The sequence below is a fragment of the Hesperophylax consimilis genome, chromosome 1 (assembly GCF_061612785.1).
Source record: "Hesperophylax consimilis isolate HC1 chromosome 1, BYU_Hcon_1.0, whole genome shotgun sequence".
Lineage (NCBI taxonomy): Eukaryota > Metazoa > Arthropoda > Insecta > Trichoptera > Limnephilidae > Hesperophylax > Hesperophylax consimilis.
In genome coordinates, this window is record NC_142836.1 from 14977116 (window position 1) to 15002782 (window position 25667).

Consider the following 25667-nt stretch of genomic DNA (forward strand, 5'->3'; position numbering starts at 1 on the left):
CCATAGGTCTCCCCAAGTTGTTTGATATGTTTGGTGACTTATCAGGAGTGCCCGATTTTATGGGATGAGGTATGTGAGGGGCTTGGCGGCGGATGCGCCTGCCTAATAACTGCGTGGTGGGCCGGATCGATTAGTCCTCTTTCAACGCATCGCCTTGCAACGCAGTAGGAGAGTTAGATTCTTATGTATATCACTCAAACACACTGAACCCCAGATTACTACCCACCCATCAAACCTATTTACTTCCCAGAACTCACTCTCCTTCCTTTCCTTCAAAATTCCCCCAACACAGCATTCACAAAGATGACATAGGCCCTGAGGGTTACGATTTTCCTCAGGGCCTCCTGTGTGGAAATGATGTAAAAAATATAAGAAATAAACAACAATCTAGCTAAAGGTTGGCCGTGACCTATGGTAGGGGTGTTGGTTATCTAATAAATGGTTCCGGGGCGGCGGTACACATAATTGTAATAGTTCTCGAGGGCTCTGATGTACAGACATTATGGCTCCTGTTGATTGACGAACATATACTAAAACATCGTTGGTTGGAATCGGTGCTTGAAATGACTTTAGCCATGTTTAATAAACAACAAATTTAAATAAATTTATAGCAATTTTAATTTAAAATTTGAAATTATTAAATTCTCACCAATCTAATCACCGCAATTTTAATAGGCACATAATATGGATATTACGCTTTGTTTCAACTTAATCATTACAAGAAACTTAAGTCGGGAGAGATGGTAAAAGATACATTAAAATAAAATTTTATTCAATCAAAGTTCAAAATTTCTCTTATAAAATAACCCAGACAAACCTCACCCATGAACCCGGGCACCCCTGCTAAGTCACGAAACGTAGTAAATGATGTATTAAATTTACAATTTTTGTTTAATCAAGTTCAAAAGATTTTTTTAGCATGGATTTGATGTTTGCGAAAGTTTTTCAATATAAATACTCGTGAGGCAGTCTATCCTCTTTAAGTACAAAGTCATTTTCATAGAATATGGATGTTCTAACACAATCTAAAAAGTACCACAACGCGCGTGAAATCTGCGGTTTTCAATTTACAACACATGCAAGCCGTCAAGTTTGTCAGAAATATATAGATCAACAAAATAAATCGTGTAAAATGTATATGCGACCGAAAAATGGGCGTGGCTTACAGCTAAATCTCGATGACACAAGTTGATCTATAGGGATTTACATATGTATGCCAGCTTGGGTAATGGATCAACATATCCGAGGTGGATCAACAAATGCAAACGGATCAACATATACCTGGCGTACCGTCGCGCAAGATCAACATAGTACGAGAGGGGATAAATATATATATATATATATATATATATATATATATATATATATATATATAAACCTTCCGGAAGATATTTTCTAAGTGACATTGAAAACCGTATCAAAATCAACAATTAAAAGTGTATCTCCTTTGTATGTCGTAAGCATCATTTTCTGAGTTTTTACTATTGAATTATTCCTTCCTCGCATGGGAACAATTTGTAAAACCTCCCTAAAATAAATAGTAAAGTATATTTAATGTGTTATTACACATTAATTAGTTTTAAAACTCTTTATTCTAACACGATACATTTTGATAAATATTAAATGTACTAGTATTTTACTGTGAATACTGACAGAGCTCAGTTATCATATAATACAGTTCTACTTTGAATACATATGTTCGCAACTTTGGTAGCAATTCCTCGCAGGAAGTGTTACGCAAGGCAGCTTTCAGCTTCTGCCGCGGACCGAAATTTTTGGCACCGCCTCTCTTCGGCGGCATTAACTCTGATGAGAGTCATCTCCTTCGAAACGGGCGCCAACCGCATCGCTGCCAAGCCATTTTTATATCAAACTTATCTCGCTTCTGCTTAGCTAATTGTCCACCTTCATTGCCAGCCAGTCGAATTAACGGGAATGTGATGATAAAGTTTGGCATGTCATTCCCCGCGATACACAAATGGCATTTGGCACTTCCATCCATTTTTAAAAGGTTAAATGGAATCACGAAAGAATGGCTCGCTCCAAGCCATTATTTTTAATTACACCTGTTTTATTTTGCTGTAAAATTAACATCATTATGTATATCACATTAAAGTTCAAATTTTTTCAATCGATTCTGTGCTGTGCATGGCAAAAAGCAGTTAAATTAATACTAGTATTAATTGTAATTTTTATGAATTTACTTGTTTGATTAAATCCTTAACTTCGATAAAATTGGAAGAGTCTGTGGCGTCGAGAATAATCCATTGAATAATTAATAATAAACCGCTCGACCTACTTAGGTACGTACTCGCTGCCGAAATCAAAACAAAGCAACCTACCTGTTTCAAGTATCTACTCGCGACAATACTATCGCGCTATCAGTCTTACACATTACGAGAACTCGCCAGAAGGAACGAGTCTGCCGCCTATGCATAATTGCCACGCTATCGAAGGTTCCTGAAACATCCAGTCTGTGCGAGTGCCTAGGATTTAGTTGCCATCCACCTACCTACTGCCGCCGTCGGCCGAGTAGTATAAATAAGCCCGACGCAGCGAGTCAGTCAGTCAGTTAGTTACCTACCAGCCGTCAGTCTACAAGGATCAACGAGTGATAACTCGCACTACTCTTACTAATGCAAAGGACATACCCGGCTTCGCCCGTACCATCATGGACTCCACCGGGACATCATCTTAGTGCCTTGTCCAGATCGCCGTTCCTGGCAAGCACTACTCGGATTACAAGCGCCCTGGTTCCAGTGTCTCTGACCAGCGCTTCTTCCACGCAACCATGACCACCACGAGGACACGCAGCATCCTCACTGGTCACGCAGTTCCCGCTCAACCGCCTACAAGGTCCGTCGCACCTTCGGCCGTCTCGTCAGCACTGGAGTGCCTGAAAACCTACGCTCTTCGCCAGTGCCTGACCTCCATCGAGTCCCGGTCACCAGCGCCCGGCGTCAACTCACTGACCCGCGCCTGACCAGCACATCATCAGCCAGCATCCGGTATATTCTTCTGTCCTACGTCAACTCTCGTCACGGCTACCTGACTCATCAATAAAACACATGTGACCTTCACAACTTTCTTTCATTCCGTGCCTCTCACCTGATCACCAAAAATCTCTCCAGATTAATACTTCAAAACGATACCCTAAAGTATTATTCTACTAATCACTATGTAGTAATTTTGAAAAATGTTGCACTTGAAAATTTATGCAGTAGTACACAAAATTTGATGTGTGTGAAGGTAATATATATTTTTTAAAACAATGCGCTTATTATGTAATCGGATTTTACCCACGGGATGAAATTTTCCCAACCTTCTCCCATTCTAAAATTTCTGGGTTCACAATACTCTTTTCAGCGCACAATATAATTTCCGTTGTGCTTTGAAATATCCAAAACTGTAGACAAAACCCCATACAGATATTAAATACCAAAAAATGTTTTTGAAAAAAAGGTTTTTTAAACGTTTTTGCACGGGAAGCCGGCGGTTAATAAAACATAAATGAAACATCGACAATTTCAAGGTACGTTGAAAGTACATTAGAACTGCATGCTTCAAACAAACTAAGACTTTGATCAGACCTAACCACTTCAGATAAGGAGTTTTTAATGTAGAGATACATCAAAGGAAGGGAGCATAAATCGTGCCTATGAATTAAACCATGGAGTAATAAAGTTTTAAGCTCTTTGCCACTGAATCATTATTCTTGGCACTGTGACAGCGGCGAATAATATTCGCTGAACGATTATAATGATGATGGAAATGTGGAAATGGAACTAAATTCTGGCTGGAGCCAGGCACTTTGTTATTTATTACTTTCTCCTTCAGCTCAATCAGTTCAGAATAGTTGCCAAACTGACAAAAAAAATATGTCGATCGGTTAACCGGCTTTGTGATGAGGCTTTTTTTATTTGAAAATTTCAAAGAACATGTTCACACTCTCTTAGGATACGAAACGATTTGATTTTACCTCTCTAGACAGCACTTCTGTTCCGGTGCGACAAATAAACCAGTGGCACTGCGTTTTAGAAAGTAAGAACATATTCATTGACAATGGGAACAACTTTTGATTTCTTTGGATCAGTTGGTATGAATGGTAGTCTAGAATCAAGTCAGGAAAGTGGGAAACATATGAATCAAGCGAAATATGGAGAATATAATGTCAGTTGTCTCTTCTCCGAATTTTCTTTTTCTGGCACACGTTTTTTTCCGTTATCGATAATAGATACTCTTGATTCCTGGATTATTTGCGCACATCATAAACAGCTTCAAACTTTTGTTTGAAAGTTCTGTATCTTTCGCATTGTTTTGTTTCTAAAGTATTACATAGCTTTGGTTTAGCTCCAATAATTATAGAAAATTTGAGTTATTTGGCTTTTCTTGAGTTCGACTTAAAAGGAGTTAACACACCTACGTTTTTCTACGTATTAAGCTCAGACAGCGAGTATCGCATCAGGCTCCATTCCCAGGCTACTGTGGGGCGAGTGTGGTGAATATTGTGATATTGGATGTCATTCGAATGGTGAAATAAAAACACTTGCTTATAATACATATCCCTTATTTTTATTGCCATTTCAATATCACTCTTACAATTGGGATCAATGATTTTTTTGTGATTGTGAAGAGAATAGTAAATTTAAATTTGATATCTATTCTGTTATTATTCATGGTCCCAGGAAGAACTTCCAGCTCCCTTGACGACTCCCAGCCGTGCGATTAGCCGCTCCGTGGTAATCCTCAATTGAGTTTTCCTTACAGAGTTATGAAATCAGAGGAATCCCAAAAATGCTTCACCCTGAATGGGTCTCCAAAAAACTGTAGTTGGTCACTTACATCAGTAAAGCAAAGGAACCTATTATCCTATTCAGTCCGTAACATCTTCAACCCACCTCCCATGTTAATCAAAACACTTTCCTTATTTTCTAGTTAGCTCACATCAGTCAAGCAAAGTGTTGAATCGATGCCACTGATAGACCCGAGAAAGCGGTTTTAAAAACTTTTCACTCTTTTACATTCCAACTAGCTGCCTTCCAACCCGGAATTTATCTGGAAAAACAGCTATAACCTCCCTTTGGATTGTTAAAACTATGGCTTAACCTAAAAAATAAGAACGCCACTTCGGCGAACTACAAATAAAAATCTTGCCTCACGGTTTAGGTAAACCAACGTCTGCCGCCATTCTGTCATTCCGTTTATACACTCCATTGAACACCAATAGATTGATCGACAAGTGTTCAGTATTTATCTGACTGTAATATAAGGTGGCATCCACTCATTTAATTAACTACGTCACCGATCTGTTCAAATACCAGCAAAATCCTCTTCATTTTGTATGCAGTTCTGTGTGCCCAGTCACGCTCTGTTTAATACTTACACAGAATTGCAGACAGTTTTCTGGGATATTAAGCAAAAGCATGATACAAAAACCAAAGCGTGTAACGTACGTTTAACCCTACAATACAATACAAGTGTTACGCTCGATGAGCCCCAACCCGTGTGCATACGAAAATCTCGGGAGCATTACAAAACTGAAATACTCCCAACGGGCATGACATGTCTTGTGAAATCAATGACCCCATTTAGTTTGACATAATCGCTAAAGAAAATGAATAATGATTTAAATATCTTTATTTGGTACACGATGAAAAACACTTTATTGGCAAAGAAATTGTACTCAGCACGCCTGGGCTGGGATTTTCCAACCTCTAGCCGCCAGAAAAAGGATTACATTACAATCTGTTACAAGGTCCTGATAATATGAACACTCCAATTTCATAACATGTCAAAAACAACCGTATGCGTATTGCTTTTGACATGTTATTTATTTTCTGTTCAAATTGAGACCAGAAAATACCCGTATCTTTAACTAGAGAATTCACCAAAAACATCCCCATTTAAATTAACTTCTTGGATTCTGTCATGTACATAATATTTCCTCCAAAATCTTTCGTTTTCTATAAAGAAACTCGTTCCCTTGGAACATCAAGGTTCCATCTAACACTTTAGATAAAATTGACTTTCTTAGGTTTTCATTTTTTTTTAACATTTACTAAAATATGTCTGTGTTCTATGTAAGTTTGCAGATTTTTTTATTGAAAATAAACAAAATTGTACTCAAAACACTTTGGGCCTTACTAATAAACGTGTTAAATTTATTAACATAATTATGCATTAAACATTTGTATGGTGAAGGGTTGTTTATCAGCTATGTCAAATTTAAAACGCATTCATTAGTAGGGGGATAATATTTATTTTTTAGAACACCATGCTTTCACTTGCAATTTACGGGAAACTGAATTTTATTTAAAAAAAAACTTCATCTTTTATTTTTTTTAAGAGCATGGTTTCTGTGGTAGAGGTATTTAAGGTGTCTCGAAAGGGTGTCTTTGTGGCCATGGTATATTTATGACATAACTGTTTGGTATTTTCACGAAAATTGTTAAATTCCTTCTAGGTACATAGTGCACTAAGCGAATCAAAATTGAGTTCCTGAAGATAAGGTTTTTGAATTGAAGTTTTTTGTTTGTTTAAGTCCTGAAAAAAGCCCTAAAACACTGGATACAGTATATTTAAAAAAATTATAACATTTTAGTGTATTTTATCATCTTTTTTAGAAACTATATTCTAGATGGAGTGGCCTAAGTAAAACATAGGTGCATAAAAATAAGACGTAAATTGGAAACTATTTTATTATTCATGATATTTTTATGATATTATTATATTTGAGCCTTTAAAAGATGAAAAATTTCGGAATGAAAATATTTTTTCAGATATTTAATTCTGAGAAATTGAAAAGTTTTGTGTTAAAATGCCATATGAAGTTTTGCTTCCAATATTTATGTATTTACTAGCTATCCATCTGTGCGGATAGAGAAACAATATCCCTTGTTGCTTTATGCATAGGAAAATATATAAAAAATAAAATTTTGTAGACATAAATAATAATAATCCCCATGACACAGGTCTCTGAAGTCCCAAAAATAAGAATAAATAAATAATTAAAATTACCTCTCCAAAAGGTGTAGAAATAAAAAAAAACTAATTAATTTTTTTAACCTTTTACTACAATGTTTTTTGGAGGACCCATGGAGAGATTATAATTATTTTTTTTTATATTTAAAAAAAAAACTTTATATCGAGACTGTAAATCAAGTTTGACAAATAAAATGAAAATATTTCATCTAATTATAGAAAAAATAAATAGTATCCAATAGAAGTATTTCATCTAAAATATACAATATTAACGATAGTAAGAGCTTTCGAAATCAACGAAAAAACCATCAACATTTAAACTACTTCACGTAGAGTCAAGTTTGACACGCGACTATGTCCAATCTAGGTGCTTAAACAAATTAATATTCGAATCAGATATGATAATCCTAAAAAGGATATTCAATCGTGAAAAAGTGTTAATTTCATTATGTCGTCAAAAATTACGATTTTCCGTAGGTTCTATGGATGACGACACCTATGGCTTAAAGCTTATTCTGAATGTGTTGTTGTCTAGGTACTCCCTTACTTGTTGCTTAAATAATAATATTTGGATAACTGGTATAGAAAGGTGACACATCACCTCAAAGAGGCTGTAATATTTTTGAAGTTATACTGCCATTGATAAACATATAGCATTGGCCAAAAATTAACCCTATCGTTTTGAGTTTAGCTGATTTGCAAAGTAACCGGGTTCTATCAATTTTTATTTTTGCTTAATGACACGTTTTTGTTTGGAATGTTTTCAAAAACAAAGAAAATTCAAATAAAATGCGTCATTTATATTCACTTTTTCATAAATATTAAGTTTCATCTTTATTTGGGATTCAAAATTTGAACCATAATATCTCAGCTTCGTAAAGTGGCAGATGGAACTTTATTATTATAAGAGCACGAATTCTAGGGTGAATTATTCTCGGGGAATCGGTTACGTAATTGTTTCAAAGGTTCATTGGATCGTGTATATAGATCCTGATTGCGAACGTCACGTGTAAATATTATAATATTTGCTAACATTATGGTTAACTGTAGAGGAGAGTGACATGAGGCGGCCTTTACTAAAGCAGTTTTGCATTGGTTTCCAGACCAGATGCAGCATCTGCACTTGACTTACCAATTACATTATTGTATGGCATTGTTACCTCAACAAAGACAGTTAAAACAATTAATATTATTGTCTCAAACAGTACCTCAACTAGGTCCGTAATAAATGAATAAGGAATATCTAGACATTATTTTATTTGCTAACTGTGTACAAGTGAAATATTATGTCCTACAACGAGTTTGAGGAGATTTTCAACTAATTAAATTCGAATTTGGTTTAAATATGTGGAAAAATATGTTTGTTTTGTAAGATGTTCTAAGCTTCCGTAAACACTTGAATAAAATAAAGGATGCTTTGCTAGATTTTTTTCTTCAGTTTTCTTATTTTTCAAGAAAACAACCTTATGTTTTGCTTACACACGACAGGTCTGAAGGTTAAAGCGAAATCTGAGGAGTGGTTGTAATGTCCCCAGCACAAATCCCTGCATGTTTGTGTTTGTATGTTTTTCTGGTGCAAGTGATTTCATGATAAATAAAAATTTATGGATCTTTGTTTCATATTGATATTTCTTTTAACAGGTTAATGTCATCAGTGGCTCCCAGTTTCTCCACCCGATCTTGCCTTGCGAGTTCCTAGACTCACCAGAATTTGAGTCCTGTCGAGCTAACGTCGATGAAAAATTCAAGGTAAGTCCTCACACAAATTCTCCTAGGCAAGCATCCTAGCATATATGTTCCTCACTGTTCCATTCCTTACCTCACTTGAGCATATATATCAAATACAATCAAATATCCGCACCCATGTTACTCTGATAGCGAGATTGAAACCGGTATGTTTATACTGCCAATCGGGGTCGCATTGGTGCCAAACTGTCTCAACTCTGACAAGGCAATTCTACTCAATGCTAATCTTTACAGATACACACTACCAAGAAGGCTGTTGTGCATGTATAGGGATATAGGTAGGTAGATCGAATGAGACAGGGATACTAAATGACACAGGTATCCACGTCAAACGTTTTCATTTTATTGATTCCGGCATCCCCCGGAGAATCCAATTCAAATCGGATAATTCCTACCCCCAAAGCTTTTGATGACGGAGTTTGTCAATCAGATCCAATATACCTGAGTAAATTTTTCTACAAAAATGGTAATAGTGATAAGAATATCGTGTACACATATAGGTATATTCCAAGTAAGGTACGATGTGCCTTTACGTGTCAATTCTTTTAGGACTGAATCGGAACGGACCCTAGAAATAAAATTGGTATAAAAATATTACGGTAAAATGACGAAACTCTTGATAGATATGATGAAAGTTATTCTTGTGCGTTCTTACGTTTTTTTAATATAAACGTGTATAAAATGAACCCTTCTAAAATATTCGTATTTCCGTTTTCTTGTAATTTCTTCACAACAAAAATGGAGCACAGAAGATGCGGTGAAAAAAGCATTATATACACGGTAACCTATCACTCACTAGGGCGTAGATTAATAACACGTCGGATGTTCATTACTTGAGACAGAATGATCCCGTATGATCTAGAGTCGCCTAGTCGTAGTTTTAGTATTTTTCATATAAAGTCATTTCCTTATCTTAATGTTTGTTTCGCCACTTCATGAAGAACTACTGTCATGTCAGTTGAATACATTATGAAGTTTCCTCTTTACGAACCTTGCTCATTATTATTTAAGTGCTCCTTATTCGAGAGCCTAGCCCTCAGCCTGAATTACACTGTTTTCTTGACGAAAACAAGACTGTAATTGCTTGTAAGACTGCATGATTGGGGGCTACTTGTATAATTCCAGTGAAGTGCTTTCTTGTATCATGAACATGGCTCCGTGTTTATTCTTGTGCAAGTGTTTGGGCATCTAGTTATGCAGCTAATGTTTTACGCGAGCTTATATGGATATATTTCTAACAGCAAGTACTCAGGGTAAAAGGAATGTAAACATCGTTGAAAACGTGATACATAAATTACAAAAGACTTCAACACATTCTAGGTAATTGTTAAATATATCACCAAAAACATTTCGTTTAAACCTTAAGAGTTATGTGCTTTTGGCGCTTAATAACATCACATTACGTTTAATTGTAATGAATATTTGTGTCTTTATATCAATAGCTAATAACACATACCCTGGTTCTTGTTCATAAGCCTACTGGCGTCTTGCTTTTGGGCCTCGCTCAAATGTCCCTAGTTTTGCCAAATCTTGATGGTTCTGGTCCATCCGAAGACAGCTGCTGGCAGTTCTTTCTGTTTCCTAACCAAAGATGCCAACTGATCATATTGAAATAATTCAGACGGTCATCTGTTGGTCACTTTATAGTCCAGTTGAGAATCACTTGAGTTTGGAGATTGTGACTAGATACTTTCGAGACATCATACTTTTCCTATAAAAATAATTGCTAGTTGAAAAATATTTGTTCTTTAAGGTAGCACAATGTTCACCGCATGCAACTGCTTTTTGTTAACGTAACATTTCACCGTTCTAACCTGTTACACATTACTGTACTTATATAAATCTTGTTCTCGGAAGCTTAAAACCTTTTTACTTTCCGTGAGTGCACTAAACATGTTGCATTCAAAAGAAAAATCCTGGAGGAAATGAGGTGAAGGATCGGGTTCTAGCACTGGAAGGTAATGTATTTCCCAGATATATTTAATAGGGAGAAACACGAACCTCTCACCTGTGGCTCCCACATTTTGAAAGTGATTAATCCACTTTACCGCACAGTACCCTAGATTTACTCTAAAATAATGAAGACTCAGTGAGGTTTCGTTTCCAAGCAAAATCCCTTTTATCTGGTTTCATTAATTTTCTCAGCTAATATTATGGCTTCTGTAATTATTTTGTCTCTGATTAAATTATAGAGGGTTATAAGAAGAATGTTCGCTGAATAAAAATAATTTAAAGTGGGAGTAAATTAAATTTGAAAGGGGGAGGGTTTTTAAAATTTTCATTATTTGAATACCGTACAAGCGTCCAAACTGCTCCCAGGAAGGGGGGTTGAGGAAGAGTTGGGATGATGGAGAATGCTGGGGCTGAAGGGGACTGTTTTGGGGGGTGAAATGTGGGGGAGTCGGTCCAGATTTTATTTTTTACACTAGTAGAACAGTATACTGTGTAAAAAATAAAATCTGACCCCCCCCCCCCACACGAAGATATCGTAACACTTCACCTCATTTGAGGTGGGGCAACTCAATAGCTCATTTCAGTATTTGATTACCTCATACAAACTAATTTCAAACTACCTAACACTAGTTTGGTGAAGAAATTTCATCAATAAATTTCATCATAGAATTCATGTTTTCAAAAAGGTGCATTGCGATAATTTCCTATTTTTCATACATTACAAATCAAAACTACGAAATTTAAAAGATAATACGAATTTAAAAAATATGAAATAATTGACCGTAGGTGTCCATAGTGGCGGCCAGTTCGTGCCGCTACTTGTACTGGCAGCGCTCATCACTGGAGTACCTGTTCGTAAAGGAGACTTACCTGGCCACGGTGGTGGCGACGCTGATCGCGCGAGACATCACCACCAAGCTGTACGCCATGAATAACAAGATCGTCACGGACAAAGGCTCGCACCTGGACATCCGGCTGCCCAGCATCACGGGCGGGCTGGCCGCAGCGGGCGAGTACCGCAGCCCGCCCAAGGTGCTCAAGGCCAAACACATGATGGGTATGTTTTTCTTATCCTTTGTTTTTATTTTCTTTTTTCTTTTTTTCCATTTCCTTTTCTTTTTTTAATATCTTAACAATACATTATGTCGTTTTTTCATACTTTACCAATGAATTTGTTTTAAACTTGATCCATTAGTAAAACTTTATTTTTATCTGTATTTTGGTGCGGTAATGCTACACATGATCGATAAGAACCCTCGTTACTTATCGACCATTCGGTCAGCACTAGGAAAATAAAACTACAATGTTGAAAGCTTTATTATGTGTACCGTAGACGTTGTCCTATCAATCGAATAGAGTAGTACTGTTTCTTAGTATCCTTCCAAGCCAATATAGCAACACACCTGCCTTGTCTTTGATCCGACTTACAGGCGAATCATTTCAAAGATCACAGCGACGGTGGCTCATCCCGCAGTCATACTACTGTACGTATTCTTTACACCACTGCACAAGCAAGAATCTATTTAATATTATTTTACTGTACCTTTTTTTAGAGTCCCAACTGCTCCCAACCGTTTGGAGACAGTGAGAATATGAGTATACTATACATACCTTGCTTTAACCAAATATCCTATAACACTCATAGTACCTCCTACTGCTGACATTTACCATACATTCTAATGGCAGCATGCTACACTAGCACCCCCTAGCGACACGAGTTGTGCGGCTGGGTTGTCTTTCATACAGTTTAATCTATGTTTCTTGAAATATATTTGTGTTTTTATTCTATGTTAACAAATTGTGTAATTAGTTGTAGAAATTTTGTTGAACCGCCACCAAGTGCTAAATAAATTCAATTCATCACCTTAAAAGGAATGTCGACGTCAATATGGTACACTATCGCCTCTAGCGGCCAGTTTTCTTAATACTGCAACGATTTTACAGGAGTTAGACGTGTTATTAATATTATGTGGTATTTACTTTAACTAATTAAGTTTGTATTTACTGCGGTACCTAATCGTGACTTACTTCATACCACTGAAGAGATGTACCAAGCACTGCTCAGTGCCTCGCACTTACCTTCATATTATGTTACCCTTTTTCTTTTATCGTAGACCCCGTAGGCCAATCGACTATTCGTGAACACTCTAGCTTCGTTACTAACCATCCTATGTTGGTACGCAATTGGGGGCTATCTGTTCGAAGGCATCTATGCAGACAATGCATGCCCTGTTTCTTAACCGTTTGCATTTTCTTTGGATAATTACCTCGCGCCGGCTGTAGCGCCGCTGCAGTGATAATACTTAGATAAGCACAGCTATCTTTCTAGGCCATTCGAAGCTTAAAATACATCACTCTGACTTGTAATTAGGTGAACCATATACGTTCATCAGAACGGAGTTACTTACACCACTTTTAATCGGGGTAAAAATAAACAACATTTTTCTACTGTAAGTTACTTAGGTTAGACTGAAAACATAAAGACTTTATGGTAAATAGTGTATTAGGAATAATTTAACTATTACGAAATATTGTAAACAAGGGTACATTACCTATAGGTATCTCCGTCACTGAGAACATAGACTATTCTATCTCCCGGCCTTACCAATGGTCATGCCTGTGGGGAGAGCAATCTTGCTGTTGAACATAATATATTTAGATATCGACATTTTTAGCTATCATTTATCACTGAAGCTGCTTTTAAAAGGCAAGCTCTTTTATTACTAGTATAGTTGATATACCAACTGTTTATATTAATATAAGAATTTTCATTACCAAATTTATTTTAAAAACGCATTAAAATTAACGATTTTGTAATGTTTTTAAAATGAATAAACTTAATTGAATTACTTACGACAAAAGCAATTGGTAACATTACGTTTTTTTTATTCAGTTATGTTAGGATAAACCGAATTTCAGGACACCTAGCTAAACTTTACGTAACCTAATCAATATAAAGCGTAAAAGCAGATCGAAACATAACTTTGCGATCTGGTGGGTATTTTTTAATACAAAAAAATATGAATGACAAAAATAATCAGCTTATATAATAATTGGTTCTTCTTTTGGCCGTCCATAAAGTTGATAAGTATATTAAATTAAAAGAATTTAATGCCCATGTAAAGATTTAAAGCATATTTGTAAAATGTAGCAATTATTGCTATCCAAACTGGATAACTTTGAATCCGATGCATTCGTGTTTATAATAGCGTAAGAGTAGAGACGTTATCACAAAGTAATCATTCCAATACGTGTCATTGAATGTACGGTGAGGAAAATGCGCCCCACTTCCTGTGCAGTGCTGGGCAAGGCTGCCCCACCCCTGCCTATCAGTCGACCATACAAAAGTGTAGGCTATTATATGAAAAACTAGTTGTACTAACACCTCCTGGGGTAAACTACCCAACACAGTGGTCATAAACCTTTTGACATAAATTAATTGATTGGCAGTTTGATTAATTAAATTTGTTGTTCTGCTCGCTGATAAATTATAATTAAGGCCTCTTTATATTATATGATTTTTTAACAACATCCTAATAATCATGTACATTTTTTTTAAAAATTTAATTAAAATCAAATTTAATAATATAATTATTAAGTTCTGCGAGTATTTTTTTGTTGTTGTTATTGTTTCAGCTGTTTCGACTTTCAAAGCCATTTTCAAACTTATTATTGATTGGTTGTATATCTTTAAAAAGGCCTCACAACCTAAAGTCCCCGGCGACGCCGGGTAAATGTCAACTAATGTATGTATAATATATTGCTAGTATTTTTACTCTGCCGTGAGACTTGCCTAATAAAGATTATAATTTTATTGGGAAACTGCACTAATAACGTCGTTAATTATTTTAATCAACTTCTTAATTTGGTGAATTCTTCTGAGAGGGTTGGCAAGATAAATTTTATCAAGACCGTTTGCCAAATGAAAAATTTCTTAAAATAAAAACAATTGTTTCTTTCAAAGAATTCCTCACACCTGTTCTGCTTTAAGTGTGTTTGGGTCACGCCACCCTCCCCTCCCCTCTCTTTCGCCACATGTACTCCGCCCCCGCCTACAACCCTCAATTGGGAACGAGGTGAATTAGGGCAGTAAATGTTCACTAGGTCAAACCGTCTTCCTTTTACACCGAATTTCATTCCCCTGTTCGTGGCGTTATTCTTTGTTAAAGGTGAACATAATCATAAATTATTACTTCCAAACCACACACATTATAATGGATATTCTAGTACTTAAGTTTAGTGCTTTAGCTGCTTCGTCACACACAATATTGTAACCTACAGTTGATTTCATGTTAAAATTATAAAATAATATGCTATAAAGAATCTATAATAGGTAGAGAAATGCATACACTAGGGGGATTAACACATTGAAGTCGATAACTTATTACCGATTTCCCGAGCACGGTCGCGCTGTTGATAGCCAAACCGATATTGTTTATTCAATAAATAATAAATCGAATAAGCTAGCAACGCTGGAGGTATTGTCTGTTAATTGACTTTGCAAAACGTCAAACGTCGAACAAATATGCATTGACAGTCAACATTTACTTTTTGACTGTCAATGCATATTTGTTCGACGTTTGACGTTTCACAAAGAATTGACTTAGCGAAACGTCCAACGTCGAACAAATATGCATCGAAATTCAACATTTATTTTTTGATACTAAAAAGGGAGTTAATTAGTTAATGAGGTCTTTATTCACAACATGTTATGTGAACAACTTTCGTGTATCCTAGCCCGAACCCATGTAGTATAATTGGCCCGAACGGATTCAACTCACAGTGTATAGGACTTTTTTCAATTCTAAGAGCTTCGATAGTTTAACTCGGTTTGTTAATAAACCAGTAAATTTGCATAACGAACGATATTATTCAAAAAGATGCGTATATTGATAGTTAACCGAAGCTTATCTGATACTATGGATGTCGGGCTAAAATTTGTACATCGGCCGTCGGAATTATCGATCGACCGTGCTAGACCTCCAGATATTTAAACTTTTCGAGTTCTAAAACGTAGAAAAACGACTAGAGGTGTTAGCTTAAGGCATACGTAAAACAAAAATTCAAATAAATTTAACATTCAATAAAACTTCTATACTAATTACTAAACCGGTAAGTTTATTTTTATTTTTTAAGAAAGACAATCATTCCCGGATTACGAATAACCTGACAATATTTAAAGATAACCTACTACCACCATAGTAAGCGGAAAATTTTGCTTGTGTTGTGACAGAAGACTTAGCTAGTCGAGGAATTGTTAAATAATAATAATCATCATTCATTAAATAGATCTTGTAGTAAATCCACTGATTTACCTAATGGTTATTCTTTTTTAAATCGTTTCAATTTGTTAACATTACGTGCTTCAACTTTGAATATTAAGAAAAACATTAAAAGTTACGACAATAGAAGTGTCCAATTTCCATGTCCATGTATGCGGAAAGTTGCCATCAAAACCAATCTCTGGAATTAAAGTGGCAGGATAATAAATACCTACTGGCAATCTATCCTCCCTCCTAACACACAATCAGTGGCGCACCCTGCCATTTTCACGATATTCCAGAACAAACATTTTCCGATCCATATTAGCTTTTTTTTATTTCCAGAGTGTAAGATACTCTCAGTATCGCACTGGTGAAAGAGCACCATTCAAAATTCAAACGTTGCTTGAAATGGCCGTGTTTGGTGACCAGATCTGAATATCCAGGTACTTTCCCTCCATTATTTGCCCCATCTCCTTCACCACCTCACTACCTTCAGCCTTAGAACATACCTCGATCGGGGATGCCATATCCCAGATGGTTCCGGTCAGTGGGAGCTGTTGGGACTCTTGTGCAGTATTCACATTTTTTATGTGAGTCCCAAATGCTCCCAACCGTCTGCTCCAATGAGATTAGTTAAAATATTTTGAAATGGTTATGTCGAATCCATTAATCTAGTAGGAGGTTTTATGGCGTATGGCGCAAGTAGTTTTGTACCTGGAAGCTAAAAAGCTTTATGCCATTATTTTGTTGAGGAGGAAATCCTTCTCGGCCATCCGCTGGCCGGCACAGGGCCCTATCCCCTGAGGCTGGGCCCTATCCCAGGGCTGATATCAAATAATATTCATTCAACTCTACCGGAGGCGGGGGTTCGTTTTCTGACGGTGACGTTCTTATCAGCGAGTGGATTAAGCTTGTGAGTGTAATATTAATTAAGGCGATGCACTACGTCGTGTAATATTTTAAATTGAGGCGCTATCAATAACAACCCTTACGTAGATGGCGATAAGGTTTAAATTCCCGCTTAACACCATCCGCCTGTTTTGATTTATGCAAGAAAAAAATATGGCCAAAAAGTGCCTTTTATTTTATTTTGTGGATGTTCAGGCATAAATATTTAATTTTTTCCGATCATTTTATAAATAACTCAATTTGCCACATTATACAATAAAATCATAACCGAAAATGGGTTCGTCAGTAGGAGATTTTGAACTTTAAAGCAGTTTTCATAGGCCTATACATTATTTTTTTCTTGGCTTATAAAAAGATTTATATAAAAAATACTCGATTATTTCATAGTTCAACATGTATTGTACTCGCAGTATTTAATTAAAGTATCTGAAACATTTCTAGGCGACCAAATTTTCAAACCAAAAACATATGATTTTGCATTACTTCGTATGGCATCGCCATAATAGGTATCTTTTGACAACATGGAGTAAGACTTTCGACTGTGATTCATGAGATCGCGGGTTTAAATCCAGACGTGTGCAAGTAAATTTAATTTAATTAATTTGTGTTGATTCGCAATTAATTCCTTCAAAATAATAAATAACATATTTGTTCTGATCTGCTTCCTGAAATCTGACCAGACCAGTGACCAGATCTGATGAGCCATATATTTCCCCACCTACCTCTTCTTAGTCTCTTTTCCTTCCCTGCTGCCTTCAACCACACAACATAACCAAGAAATTGAAGATACCATAGTTTCAGTGATTTCAGAAGATTGTGAGCAATTGGGAGATCTTTTTTTTTTTTTTTTTTTTTCTTAGGTTTGTCAACAGTGATTCATATCAAAGCTCTCGAAATTCAATTACGCTAATTAAACTTGGTTGATACTATCACTAATTACAGACAAACACAACATTGATGAACACAAAACTATAAGTAATGGACAATGTACATGTATGCACCTACATGCATAACTTAACATAACTTAACATAACTTTCATTAAATTTGAGTGATAATCACCATGCATGGAGCAAAGAGTGTCCTATTTACAAAAGAAACATAGAATCGGAGAAGAGAAAAATTGATTTTTTAGGATAAAAAAAAAGACAAACGTATACTATTTAAATATTTCAAGTCTTTTGGCCCACGTAAATGAAATTGAAGTTTTATTACAAGAAATGAAACCAGAAATTTTAATGTTAAGTGAAACATGTATAACCAGTGATATTTACGATTCTGAAGTATCATTTATTGGGTATTCAACTGTAAGATGCAATTCATTTAGTCGGCATACGGGAGGAGTTCTAATGATTATTAAAAATGGTATATCTTTTAAAATAATATCAAATGAAGTGTTTGATGAAAAAAATACATGGATACTGGAAGTACAAATAAGAAAAAACTTTATTAAAGGAACATACGCTGTATTATACCACTCACCAAACCAAAGTCATTCAAAATTCTTAGATTTTTTCGAAAGTTGGTGTAGTAAAAACATGAAAAATCAAGATATGTTTTATGTAACCGGTGACTTTAACATTGACATGAAAGTCAAGAATACCTACAGTAATAGACTTCAGATTTTAGTGAATTATCTAGGAATGAAACAACTTGTGACCAAACCAACTAGAATCTCAAATACATCAGCAAGCATTATTGATTTAGTCATAACAAATCATTTTTACTTGAATGTTAATGTTATGGATACTCCAAAAATATCTGACCACGAAAATATATTAACAATATTTGAAACGACCACAAGTCCGAAGCCACAGGGAATACGAAATATAACGTATAGAAAAAAAAATAACTATAATAAGGATACATTGTGTACAGCATTACAAAACAAAAAATGGATCTGCGATACCCAAGGAAATTTAGACGGAAAAGCCGATGAACTAGTAGGACATCTGAAAACAGTAGTAAATGAGCTAATGCCTTATTGACATATAGTCAGGTAACATTTTATTTTTTAGCTTATAAATAAACACTAAGGTATTATAAACTAATCGTTGCCACACACTTAAAATATTGAGTTGACGTTGCATGGTTTTTATTCTGGTGTACCTGCTACAACACAGTATTGACCTCATGCCTCTGTTCTGGATTACTTCCATTCTCTTAATTTGGGTTTTGTTACTTAGAAATATTACACTTGTACAATAATTTAGATGGGATGCTACAGTGGTATTGTAGACCAATATCCTTGTTTTAATGTCCAATTTTCCTTTTATCCTACTTAAGAAATTAACCTTTTTCGCCATTTTTTTATTTAAAATTTCAAAGTTAGTGTTAAATTTTAACTTGTTATCTATTATGATTCCCAGGTATTTAATTTCTTTTACTTCTTCCATATTTTGATTGTCTATATTTAGGACAGTATGTACGTTTAGTTTTTTCCCTAATACCATAAATTTACTTTTAGTTACATTTAATTTCAATTTATTTATGTTTAACCACTTAGATAATTCATTAAGTTCATTTTGTATTTTTGACAACGCATCTTCAATATTATTTGCTATAATATATAAAAGTGTGTCATCTGCAAAAAGTTTGATGGAACAGTACTTTAAGCACTTCACTATATCATTAATATATAAAATAAATAGGAGCGGTCCCAAAACAGATCCTTGAGGAACTCCAATGTTGATTTCTTGTTCTTCAGAGATAGTATCTCCAATTTTGGTTTTTTGTTTTCTATTTTTTAAGTAATCAATAAACCACTGCAATTCATTAGCACGGATTCCTATGTCCTTCAATTTCATTATTAGTCTTTCTCTGTCTATCGTTTCAAAAGCACGTCTAAAATCCAAGAACACTGCTATTGTGATTTTCTTCTGATCCATAGCTGTTTTCCATTCATTTATCACATAATTTATTGCTGTTTCACAGGAATATTTATTTCTAAACCCAGATTGTTCTTTTACTAGGATGTTATTTTTTTCTATAAATTTACTCATCTGTTCTTTCACAATTTGATTCCCTTTCACAACACACTTATTATAATATTATATTAAAAGATACAAATAAATGGTATACGAAATCCTTACATATTCTACAAAAACAAAGGGATACAGCCTATAAAGCCTGTAAAATACAATTCACTGAAGAAAGGTGGGAAACTTATAAGAAACTTAGAAACATGTACAGTACAGAAATAAAACATACCAAAAATTCGTATATCAGGCAAAAAATAATTACCTCTCAAAGTGACTCAAGAAAAATGTGGACTACACTTAAAGAAATTATAAGCGGCAAACAGAGGGAAAACATTAAGGAAGTTCGGTTTCCAGATGGAGTTGAAGATGATACACTTAAAATAGCCCAAAAATTTAACACAAATTTTGTACTTAGTGTCGAAAACATAAATAAGAGTATTCCATTAGTCGCAGATACCTCTTCTCAATCATCGGAAAAAAGAGAGAATAAAAATATTTTCAGGTTTAATAAAATTGACAATGAGTATTTAATGAAAATCATTAAAACAATGAAACCAAAATCATCGCCGGATGGAATTACTATAAGCATAATCAAAGATGCACTGCCAGCTATAGGAGACAGATTAGTTGCACTAATAAATGAATCTCTGACTAAGGGAATTTTTCCGCAGTCATGGAAAACCTCCATAATAACACCAGTGCCCAAAATAATAAATGCTAAAAATTTCGAAGACTTCAGACCAATAAATGGATTGCCTAAATATGAACAATTACTAGAATGCATTGTGAAAGAACAGATGAGTAAATTTATAGAAAAAAATAACATCCTAGTAAAAGAACAATCTGAGTTTAGAAATAAATATTCCTGTGAAACAGCAATAAATTATGTGATAAATGAATGGAAAACAGCTATGGATCAGAAGAAAATCACAATAGCAGTGTTCTTGGATTTTAGACGTGCTTTTGAAACGATAGACAGAGAAAGACTAATAATGAAATTGAAGGACATAGGAATCCGTGCTAATGAATTGCAGTGGTTTATTGATTACTTAAAAAATAGAAAACAAAAAACCAAAATTGGAGATACTATCTCTGAAGAACAAGAAATCAACATTGGAGTTCCTCAAGGATCTGTTTTGGGACCGCTCCTATTTATTTTATATATTAATGATATAGTGAAGTGCTTAAAGTACTGTTCCATCAAACTTTTTGCAGATGACACACTTTTATATATTATAGCAAATAATATTGAAGATGCGTTGTCAAAAATACAAAATGAACTTAATGAATTATCTAAGTGGTTAAACATAAATAAATTGAAATTAAATGTAACTAAAAGTAAATTTATGGTATTAGGGAAAAAACTAAACGTACATACTGTCCTAAATATAGACAATCAAAATATGGAAGAAGTAAAAGAAATTAAATACCTGGGAATCATAATAGATAACAAGTTAAAATTTAACACTAACTTTGAAATTTTAAATAAAAAAATGGCGAAAAAGGTTAATTTCTTAAGTAGGATAAAAGGAAAATTGGACATTAAAACAAGGATATTGGTCTACAATACCACTGTAGCATCCCATCTAAATTATTGTACAAGTGTAATATTTCTAAGTAACAAAACCCAAATTAAGAGAATGGAAGTAATCCAGAACAGAGGCATGAGGTCAATACTGTGTTGTAGCAGGTACACCAGAATAAAAACCATGCAACGTCAACTCAATATTTTAAGTGTGTGGCAACGATTAGTTTATAATACCTTAGTGTTTATTTATAAGCTAAAAAATAAAATGTTACCTGACTATATGTCAAAGAATGTTAGAATTAATAGTGCAGTTCATTTATATCCTACGAGAAACTGCAACGATTTTAGGCTTCCTAAAACACACTTATCAGAAACACAAAACAATATTTATTATAAAGGTTTTAAAATGTTCAATGAACTCCCGGTAATTGTTAAGGAAGCTAAAAGTCTTGCAGTTTTTCGTGGATTATGTCTCAATGTTGTTAAATCTAAATTTTAGTATGTAAGAAGTAAATAATATTGTAGTAGTCATAGAAAATAATATATTAGGTATAAGATGTAAACTCTTATAACTAAATAAAATATACATTAAAAAAAAAAAAAAAAAAATGTATACACAAATACATACACTTACATATACATTTCATAACAGCAACAGTAATTATTTTATAGATCAACACGATAGGTTGCTTTAAGTCTTGTTTACGTTTGATTTAAAGGTGGCCAGTGATGACATTGACAAATCAATGGGATGACTTTTATATGTCTCGTTAAAATAACGGCACATTCTTGGTAAAGGTGAGTCATACCCCAGCTTAGTTTTATATTTTTTAATATGTAACGGAATATAATGTATGAGTCGGGAACCAATTCTAGGAACGTTGAACATAATTTGATAAAGTAAAAAGGGCAGTTTATTAGAGCATTAACAATTTTGAAAAGAAAATTTAAATCCAAATTTAGTCTTCTCTGTTCGAGGGTGCGTACATTGTAGAAATTTAGTCTGTCGGTGTAATGAGGAAGTGATCGAGCTCGCTTATCACAATACGCTAGGTGGTACATAAAATGTTTTTGAACCCGCTCTATTCGCTGAATATGAACTTTGTAGGTTGGACTCCATATAGAACTTGCGTACTCCAACACGTTGCGGGTGAAGGAATTGTATAACGTTATTTTTGATTTGGGATTCTGAAAATTTTTACTATTTCGTTTGATAAATCCTAGCATTTTTAGGGATCTAGAAATAATGCTGTCGATATGAGTTGTGAAAGTTAGTTTTTTATCAAATATTACGCCTAGGTCCCGAATGGTTGTGACGTCCTGGAGTTTAGTACCGTCGATAAAATATTGAGTTGAGATTGAGTTGCGTTTACGTGTAAAAGTTATGTGAACACATTTTAAAGAATTCAGAAACATTCTATTGTCAGTGCACCACTTAGAAACTCTGTTGATGTCATTTTGAAGGAGTATTGAATCAAGTAATGTGTGGATAATTTTAAAAATCTTACAATCATCGGCGAACAATAAAATTTTAGAATCCAAAATAACATCGCACAAGTCATTTATAAAAACAAGGAACAAGATCGGGCCCAAATGGGACCCTTGAGGTACTCCAGACGGCACATCTAATCCTCTTGACTCATAACCATCAAATACTACTCTTTGTTCACGGTCAGTTAGATAGGAGTGAAACCAGTTTAGCAAGGTACCATGAACACCCATGCGTTTTAGTTTATGTATTAATAATCTGTGATTTACCTTATCAAAGGCCTTGCTAAAGTCAGTGTAGATGCTGTCTATCTGTTGACCTTTATCGACAGCTTCGGTTAAGGTAGTGACATAGCAAAGTAAATTGGAGGATGTATGAGATCTTATACGATAGTCACATAAAAAGTATAAAAAATACCCCCTCTACATAATTTGAATGTGTCTTTTGGAACGTGATAATAATTAGGGATTTTTTTTTAAATTCACTCCACACAGGAGACCCTGAGGAAAGTAATCTTAGTGATGCTGTGTGGAAGGTTTTTTTAAGTAAAGAAGGATTAAGAAGTTATTGGAAGGAAATAGGAAAATAGTATGCGGGATTGGTAGAAATCTGGGGCTCAGACCATAGAATATGAAGTCAAGAGAGTCCGGTTGAAGAGATTAAAAGGTCTTGTTTAACCGGTCTCTCCTGATCCAGTCGGCCACGAACCTGAACAAACCTCACCCCGAGAACGCGAGCACCCTTGTTGTTACCAAACGTCGCAAACCACTTAGGGTGACCTATGACGTAGATGATAATTATCATTGGTATTTCAATTGGTGTTAATCCTGTTAAAAAATGATTAATAATTCAGAATAAGTTAAATAATCACTGAAATTAATTTAGGAAATCCATTTTAGAAACACCTGTTACCAAATACACTTATAAACTAATATAAATTACTACGAAATATTTTCTAATTACGTGGACCCATGCGTAGGTAGACAAATATTATCGTGCATGCATTTTTAATCTCTAAATTTTTATAAAACTTAGGATGTTGAGGCTTGGTGAAAGCAGTTTTTTACAATTATTTATATGCAGTACATATTTAATTTTAGTCAGTTTCTACAATATTCTACGGCACTACCATTTGTTTATACAAGTTGGAAAATGGGGAGAATAATGTACATAAGTGTGTTTTATCCGTAATATTTTGTTTCATTGTTTGTCCAAAAATTAATAATGATGAAAAATGCTTACCCTATGTCAATATTATTGATAAGACTTAGTTGTTTCAGAAAACTAGGGATACACTAGAGAACTAGGGAGTATTTGATTACAAAACAAATGCAACATCTATTTGCCCAAATTAATCGTGCTCTTCATACGTTAAATAATATTTGTCTAAACTCTAACATCGGCATTTTTTCGGACTCACTGGCCAAATTTAAAAGTAGCATCATATCAATAATATAAACTGTTCAATGCTTACGCATTATCACAAACACACACACTAACTCCTAAACACACACATACAAATGCACACACACACAATCACACACACACACACACACCCTCACACACATACATACACACACATACACACCCTCGCACACACACACATACACTACACGCACACCACATATAAGACATTAGAAGGAAACATTTATCATAAGCACATACTCGTATATCGACTCGAATTATTTAATATCTGTAAATTGTTTCATCACTGTAACCAATGTTCTGTTTGTTTCTATAATATCAAATAAATAAAATTAAGACTAACGTCAATATTATTGATACGACTTAGTTGTTTCAGAGAATTTCACAAGTTCTGTGAAACAACTGGCCCATAAAGCGTTAGATTATAATATATTTATTAACACCAATAGAAAGATCAACTCAAACTATAAAATTTGTACAACAAACGGCAATTAGTTCATGAGATATAGAAATAAGATTATTACATGGATAGTGAGAACCTATGCAAGAAAAAAACTATTTTTCAATACGTATTTAAGATATGCACGTTTTGTTTAAATCTGATAACAAATAATAGTCAGCCTTTTACGCCGTACGTTAATCAAGTCAAATAAAATTACACTTAATCTAAGCGGTTCACTGTGTAGCAAGAGAAAAGAAAGAATAATGTTCAACCTTGCCCCACTTTGCGAAAGGTATTGGAACCATTATTCAACTTATTCAAATCCTCCACAAAGACTAGGTACTTACGGGATAGGTGCCACAGGGTGGTGGGGCAATAACACCACTTTCATTATACATCATCCTTGTTCTTCTTCGCAGTACTCAGAATAATTACCTATCTAGAGGTTTTCAATTTCGTAACTAAAAAATAATTCAAATTAATGAGAACCAATGAACATTTTTTTTAAGCTCCCCGTTTTATTTTTTTTAAAGCATATTTAAGTGTCTGGTTCCTCTGGAAAACGGTCTGGATTTGAAATATAAAATATTAACCAACAGGGGTAGGCACAGAGGATTTACCGCTACTCAACTCTATCACGGCGCACACACTTTACTTATTCTCATTCCTATATTACATTATTCGTACATAGATTTCTCAAAATTTTTTAATCAAAATAGACTAACGAATTATCAATAAAATGAATTAAATTCATTCATGAATTACATTCATTGTTATTGAAGTTTACAGTTCTTCCTGAATACATTTTCAAAGTCTTAATATTTTTTAGTTTTTGTTCCACATTATAATGCTTTCAATAAAACTTTTCCAAGATACATCACGTTATTTTGAGCAAAACACAAGAAAAATGTATGAATATTTTTGTTTTATGATTTTAGACACGATTTTTGA

At 34.5% G+C, this 25667-nt stretch overlaps 1 protein-coding gene across 1 annotated transcript in view; it reads left to right on the forward strand.

Moving 5' to 3' along the window:
* The window catches only part of LOC149426336 (popeye domain-containing protein 3-like), a 71108-nt gene that overhangs the window by 40060 nt on the left and 5381 nt on the right, over nt 1–25667 (forward strand). Inside the window, exons 6-7 of the mRNA XM_089636451.1 lie at nt 8623–8730; nt 11467–11737. Of these exons, the coding sequence (XP_089492577.1) occupies nt 8623–8730; nt 11467–11737 (379 nt within the window). The remainder of the gene's footprint in view (nt 1–8622; nt 8731–11466; nt 11738–25667) is intronic.